The 7,989-nt window shown below is 32.0% G+C and overlaps 1 protein-coding gene across 1 annotated transcript; it reads right to left on the reverse strand.

The window, feature by feature from the left end:
• Window positions 1-238: 238 nt before the first annotated feature.
• Window positions 239-1,485, reverse strand: LOC132745107 (uncharacterized). The gene is made up of 3 exons (XM_060733930.1): window positions 1,310-1,485; window positions 744-865; window positions 239-400 (listed from the first exon to the last, which is right to left on the reverse strand). The coding sequence occupies exons 1-3, from the start codon at window positions 1,467-1,469 to the stop codon at window positions 239-241; spliced, it is 444 nt and encodes a 147-aa protein (XP_060589913.1). The 5' UTR covers window positions 1,470-1,485.
• Between the last annotated feature and the right edge of the window lie 6,504 nt (window positions 1,486-7,989).

Here is a 7,989-nt window from a genome sequence, read left to right on the forward strand (position 1 = left end):
AATCATTGGATTGTCATAATAGATAATTTATTAATTGTAGCAAAGGTTTACTCAGACTAAAATCCTCAAAGTACCCTTTTAAAAATTAATATGCCGTTGCATATTTCAGTGTGAATGTTATTTACCCAAGTGAAGAAAATAATATGTTGAAATACATTTAGGGGCGTAAACATATCATTTAAACATTTTGTTGTTTTGCTGACTAAAAATATTATGTATTATAAATTGTGTACACCCATCACTTTTGCATATTTGCCTTACCTTTCCTATTTACCACATATAAGGAAATAAATGTTTGTCCCCCACAAGCTAAACCTTCAGATGGGGGCGGGCATGGTTCAGCACATGATGCATTGCTAACTAGGTTATGTTCTGATGTGGTTGAATTAAAACAATAACACTGTAAAAACACAAAATATCTGTAATTTTAAATAAAACAATATCAAATGAGATATTGATATTTTATATATCTTCTGTTTTAAAACAAGTTACATTATTGGTTTGCGTGAAAAACAAAGTTAAAAAACTAGACTTTTACATTTCTCCATTTAATTGGAAACATTTAATATTTCAAATATATCATTTTGATTTTACAGATGCTAGGTTCAGAGTTATAAATTTTATTCGATTTATGATAAGCTATTTGGACAAAATATTAGAATAAGATTTGTTAATTATAGAAAAGCCTAAAAATGAACTATAGATTTTCAACCTTTCTACGTCTTAGAATTCACATTTTTTACCTGTTGACCCATTAGTCCAACAACTGTCCCACTTCGTGAACATACAGAAAAACAATTTCCTGGTGAATTCTTCACAATACGTTTCGATGGAATTCTGAAGAATTCTGAATTTTTTATACATCCTGAAATTATTTCAATTAATTTAATATCATATATAAGTCAATCTAAAACTTGAATCATATAACACGGTATACTCGTACGTAAAAAACCAATGAAAAGTAAAGTAAATTGAAGTGATGTTAAAGGTATAGAAATTTAATTCATTTGTATGATGGAATATAATTGTGAGGGGGTTTACAAAAAATATCTATTCCATTTAAAGAAACGGTTAACTCATGTTTAAATAAAAACTATAATGATCAACTTCGTTGTCTTATAAATATTACAAAAATATATTTAATGCAATGGTCACATTTGATAAAAATAAGTTTTGGCTTTATAACAAGCAAATTGATGTTACAGTTTTTTAAATTGACGTAAAATGTGAAATTTTAAGTAACCGCAAAAGATTGTTAACATATAAGATTTGAAAAAATAAGAGAATATTAAATTTAATATAGTATTACCAAAATACTCAAAACCCCGCATATTCCGGTAGTATCCAAGCCACCTTCCTTCCATATCATTTGTCATGTTCTGATTGTCCTTTACAGTAAAGTGTTCACCATCATTAATAAATTCCGGTGTTGCTAACGTGCATGTGTCGTTTGCTTTGTCCCATGTCATAGATTCAGTGTTACTGCAGGAAACTAGAATTTAGAATGTAACTACGGAGCATGTACCTACTATAGACTTTTTGAGCTGCCAGAATAGTTAAATATTAAACGCTAGATTAAGAAGAAAAATATTACATACATTCATATGTAATAGATTGCATACTAACTTCTGTGAAGACTTTTATGCTTGCTGCATGAAAGGTGTTATGTAAAATGAACAAACATGTCATCAAATATATTAACATGGAATGTAATAAATGTAATCAGAATAGATATATTAAAGTTGCCGCCTTCAGATGAGAACAAGATTGCCTTTGTGAAAAATGCTATGCCACCGCATTAATACTACAGTAAATAGTAGTGTAGGAACAGTTTGTTTCTTTCTATACAACTGAAGATTGTCAAAATGCACAGATCCCTGACCTATCTTATTCTTATTATCAGATTAGGGGTTAAATCTATTGTTATTCAAATAGAAGATCAGAGTAGGAATATATCAATGCAGTTGAGTCTAGTGAATTTGGTGCTGAAGGTCATATTTCACATGGCCTAAATTTCATGACTGCATCAAAGGCCAACACAGTAAGAAACTTTGTCAAAATCTAGGTCAGCTGATATTAGAGTTCAATTTACATCTTAATCTGTGCACATGGTTCAAATTTCACAGCTGTACATCAAAGGACAAGAAAGTAGGTCACATCATCAAAATCTAGGTCACCTGATATCAAAGTTCAGTTTTACAACTTAAACTATGCACGTGGTCAAAATGTCATTGCTGTACATCAAAGGACAATAAAGTAGGTCAGTGTCCCCTTGGGCAAGGGAAAATTTTGACCCAAGGGTTTAATTCAAAACAATCTTGATACAAGCCACCAAACAATATTTCATGTCAAATAATTATCTAAGCTGTAGCTTTCTCAAATTCAGAAAACATTTGTTTTAGTTTCTTTTTTTACTATGTGTACATAATGAGAATCAATGCCCTCGAGCACGGCCAATTTTGACACCAGGGGAAAAATATGAACAACTATGGTAGAGGACCCATAGATGATATTATATAGCAAACATCAAAGCTCTTTGCCTTTGTACCTTCAGACAAAAAGATTTTTTATTTTTTTTTACTATATGTACATAATGAGAATCGATGACCCCCGGGCGGAGCCAATTTTAACCCCAGGTGTATAATTTGAACAATCTTGGCAGAGGTTCACTTCGTAATGTCTCATGCCAAATATTTAACCTCTAGCCTTTGTCAATTCAATTGGGCAATTTTTAGACTGGGGACATAATTTAAACAACTTTAGTAGATACCCATAGATGATATTATATACCAAATATCAAAGCTCTAACCCTTGTACCATCATACAAGAAGTTTTTTAATTTTTCACTATATGTACATAGTGAAAAACAATGACCCCGGGGGCGAGGCCAATTTTGACCCCAGGGCTATAATTTGAACAATGTTTCATGCAATATATCTAACCTCTGGCCTTTGTCAATTTTAGGGAAGATGATTTTTTTTAGTTTTTACTATATGCAGATAAGGAAAACGTATGGCCATGGGGCGGGGCTAATTTTGACACTAGAGGCCTATAGATGATATCATATAACAAATATTAAAGCTCTAAGCCTGGAACCTTCAGACAATAAGATTTTTTTGATTTTTTACTATATGTACATATTGAAAATCAATAACCCCGGGGCGGGGCCAATTTTGACCCCAGGGCTATAATTTTAACAATCTTGGAACAGTTTTACTACACAATGTTTCATGCAAAATATCTAACCTTTAGCATTCGTCAATTGCTAGAAGAAAATTTTTTAAGTTTTTACTATATACATATAAGGAAAACCTTATATGAAATATGACCCCCGGGGCGGGGCTGATTTTGACACTAAAGGCAAAATTTGAACAACTTTGGTAGAGTACCTAGAGATAATAACACTAACCAAATATCAAACCTCTAAGCCTTGTACCTGCAGACAAGAAGTTATTTTATTTTTTTACTATATGTACATATAGTGAAAATCAATGCCCCCCGGGGCGGGGCCGATTTTGACCCCAGGGCTATAATTTGAACAATCTTGGTAGAGGTTTACCAGACAATGCCTTATGCAAAATATCTAAGCTCTAGGCCTTTCGGGTCTTTACAAGAAGATTTTTTAAATGTATTCTTATAATTCCTTTTGGTTGACATGGCAGCCAGATTTCTGCATGGGATGAACTTATGAAATTATTTTAACAACTTTGGAAGCCCTTCACCCAAGGATCAATCTTGCCAAGTTTGGTTGAAATTCGACAACATGTAGTGGTTTTTCACAAGAAGATTTTTTAAATTCACTATATTATCTATAGAACACATGTACAGGTTAGTCGGTATATGCCACCGCATCGCAGATGCTGCGGTGGCATAAAAACGATTTCAAGGAAATCATAATATAAAAATAACCATGCACGACCAATTTACAGCTCTCAAACATAAACACAAAATTACACATCCTCCACTGAACAGAATATATTAAATATATGCACAGATTTGAGACATGACTATTTATTTACAAAAACATTATAATTTGTTATTAATTGATCAAATAAGGCCTCGAAGATGCAATTTTGTAAATATTTATGACAAATAAATATAAAAAGGTATTTCCTATCCTAAACTAGCTATATTTACAATTCCCGCGCTAAGTCGCGTTAGTGTTTGGATAATCACGTAAAAATCATTGCAAAATAATAAATGCATACAAATTGTAAATTTGTGTATGACAATTAACCCCCTAAACAAAACATAATAGTCTCAACCAAAACAAGCGTCTGCTTCTTTATCTAATTATGTAGTTACATGACCATGATTTGTGAAACCAAATTTAAGACAAACCTATTGTAAAAATAATAATATGACCACAGCAGATTTCGTACAAAAAACCTTGTGTGTGTATTTCTACAACCTTTAACAAGCTATTTTTTTTATTTGACGCCAGTCCAAAATCACATAAGTGCACTAAATATGAAATAGTTTGCAGTAAAGATAGCGAAATCCAAACAATGTGGTATTTTGATTTCCATAAAAAGATAAAATCACTTTAACTGTACGTATTGCCAAAACGCAAAAAAGTAAAGATGGCTCAGATTTGAGGTCAATGAGAAGCCTTTTGGCAAAAAGTTACCAAAAAAAACACAATTTATTCAGCTTTTGTAATTTTTTTTAGTTTAATTGGCCTTTAAACTAACCCCCCCCCCCCATTTCGCCGTCCGTTGCCCACCTTATCGATTTATGTTAAAAAAAAATATCTGTTTAAACATTTATTTTTCCTTTTAAACGTATCAGTATTTTTAAAGTCGTTATCTGCATTGTTAAAAAATGTTTTTATACGCGAATACACTATAAATAGTCACCAGCTACTATGGGATATATCATGTTTCAAATCGGACAATCGGTGGTTTTAACCTACATCACTTCTTATGAATAACTAGACAGACTTGCAAAATATATTAACAACGACAAACAATATAGATATAAATAGCACATATCTTTGTTGGTAAGATTTCACCCGGAAGGAGCCTACAAACATGTGTGTTATTACTTTTATTACCCAAGACAAATACTTTAATGATCTGAAAATTTTCAACTAGATCTAAATGTAAAAAGATTGCATGCTTAAACCGTCTGCATGTTTCATTTTGATAAATATTCATCTGCAATAACTTTCGTTGCTAACGGATGTTTACTTTTTGACTTTTCAAACACAAGACCCGGAAAGCACTTTTGGTTACAAACAACTAAATTTTCTGGTGCTTATTGTCACTCTGATGATGACCTTAAGTTCGGAAAAAAATAGAGATTGAATCAAAAATCAAATGGCGGCCACTGCATGTTCTAGAAATGCTCCACATTACTACTACAAGTACTGTTACCTATATGTAACAGTACAATTTTCTTAGCCATATAGTACACTAGAATTAATAGTAAGTACAACAGCCATTCAACCATCTATCGGCTAATTTTTTTTTAGCAAAAACTATCATCACATGATACTACTGGCATGGTTTTCAAGACGTTTTACGCTTAGTTGCATTATTTTATGAAAAACGTATATGACAAAGTTTACATATTTTTACTAGTTTCATTCAACACATCATTGTATGAAGGATTGCTAAGACAGAAATAAGAACTTCAAAAGCTAGTCATCAATTTATTCGAGGTACATGTATATTTCTTAACATCATTTTCTCATGCCGACTAGACTATGGTAAATGATTTACTCCATCACATTGTTAATTTTCTTCTGGAAAATGCGAATACACAAATGGACTGAAACACGCTTTACAAGGTTTTAATAATTTATAAAAAACCTAAATCGGTTTACCTTTATAATACAAGCAATACGTGTTTACATCTGTTATTTACATTATTGTTTTACATAATATTTTTGATACGAATCTAATTAGGTTAACTGAATAGTTATAATTACCTGTAGCAACACATATCCGAAAAAGAAACAACACAATCAATTGTTTGACACCTGACATTCCTACTGTATAAGGCTGTCTATCAGGCTTACATTGACAAAGATAAACACACCCGGAAGTATTGCAATCATACAACGCGGTATAAAATGTAATTTCATCTATTTAAAGTATCATCGCTTAAGTGAAAATATAACCGTATAATCGGTTTTACAATCGGCTAAAGTTAATTCGATGGTGCGTGAAACAACCATTTTGTGTGATTGCACGATCATAAAGAGTATATTGATTAAAGTGGTTGGAATTTGATTGTACATGTATTGCATTATTTTAAACTTTGAAATAAACGAAAGTAAACAGGAGGTATTATTTGTTGAGCAATTGCTAGTTACATAATATATTTATATCATAAATGTAAACATATAATACGCAACAATATTGTTTGCAAAAAAGATTTTTCTCTGTTGATAGCGCATCCTATTCCTTCAAGTACAAGGGAACATGGAATATATAATTTCTTTGGCATTTATCATCGATAACATGAACATTATTCATTACAAAAACATGCGTGCATTTTGTATGTCTTTAAATTGTACTAATCACTTGATAACAATAAGCATACAAACAATAAACAGCCTACAAAAGGTATCTCGATCATAATATACATATAAAATACTCACAGTTTGTGCCTTTTTAACATGGTGCGCCTTTAACATTAACATGTTAACATGTTGTGTTTTTGTATGATGTAAGTGTGTAAAGGGAACGATAATTATAAGGTTGTATTTGTTTGTAAAGATGATCTCGATTATCATTACAGCAAGAAACAACTGACAGGCATTTTTAAAGAACTATCATATCATCTTTTGTCATTCTGATATGTTGATTAGGTAATAAACAATACATATAACCGATATAATCACTTGTTCCTCACCGCTGTGAGTTCGAATTCCGCCAAGAACTTTGGATTCTTTCATGCTAAGAAGCTATCCAGGTAGCTTAAAGAATGTCAGTGTTTCTACACAAGGGCCCGCTCGTGCAAGAAATAACCATACAAAAAAATCTTGACTTGTGTTTATTAGAATGGACAGAAATTATTTCAAGATGAATGAAAGTTTACAAATACAATGTATAAAAAATGTAAAATGTTTGTAAATCCATTTAGTTCTCAAGCACTAGTAAACAGATTAGCTACGTTCAATGTGAATATTTAGCTACATGTTCATGGACGCTTAGGATTCTGAAATGCTGGGCTTAAATATTTGTAATTTTATTCTAAAATGAGTAATGCTAATGAGAACTAATGCATTCTATTGAAATTGATTTCGATATTAATCAATGTGTGTCTTGATATCTCAATATCTTAATACGCAATATCTTTTCATTGAAATTGGAAAAGAGATTGTAAAAAAGAACTTTGTGAAGACGGCTGGTTTCGGTCTTTGAGAACGATCCTTAGATGCGTTTATTTGAGAATCTGCTCCGAAAATATTCGCGAATAATTCAGAAGACACTTAGAATGCAATATGAAATTCAATATAATATTCATATTTTTTTCAACATCGCTCAGATAAACGATTCGTCAATTTCACGGTGCATATCCATATCGGTACCCTCTTTGCGAAATCTGCTGAAACGGTACCCTCTTTGTACATGCACAGGTCATTCTCTGCTCAAAACAAACCAGCGATGGATAACAAGCCAGTAAAAATTCATTGTAATAAGGAAAGGAGGTATGACACGTGGAAAGGATGTATACCACGGAACACTAGAATGTTTTATCTATGTGCTAATTTGTCATGTGTCCGTTTTTCATGCACTGCAACCTCACAATAAGCTACAAAAAATCAACATGTCTTGCTTCGCCAATCACCTCGACATACTTTTCGGGCTGAAATGAACCTCTGGCTTGATTATATATGCATCATACATATTTAGTATGTTCATTTACATATCATCTTCGGACAAATGACATTACATTGTCGAAAATAATTGTAAAATTTATAAAAACACCCTACTTTCGGTTTTGCAGCGGCACGGGCTACCTCTTTTCGTTTGA

Source organism: Ruditapes philippinarum, unplaced genomic scaffold (genome assembly GCF_026571515.1).
Source record: "Ruditapes philippinarum isolate M1 unplaced genomic scaffold, ASM2657151v2 ctg13284_1_1_1_1, whole genome shotgun sequence".
NCBI classification, from domain to species: domain Eukaryota; kingdom Metazoa; phylum Mollusca; class Bivalvia; order Venerida; family Veneridae; genus Ruditapes; species Ruditapes philippinarum.

Bases quoted from the DNA above. Each gene is read 5' to 3' on its own strand.
- LOC132745107 (XM_060733930.1), bottom strand. From the start codon at position 1,469: ATGACATGGGACAAAGCAAACGACACATGCACGTTAGCAACACCGGAA. The intron at 866-1,309 runs GTAATACTATAT...AAATAATTTCAG, and splicing joins GCGGGGTTTTGAGTATTTTG to GATGTATAAAAAATTCAGAA. The intron at 401-743 runs GTAAAAAATGTG...GTGTTTTTACAG, and splicing joins TTGGACTAATGGGTCAACAG to TGTTATTGTTTTAATTCAAC.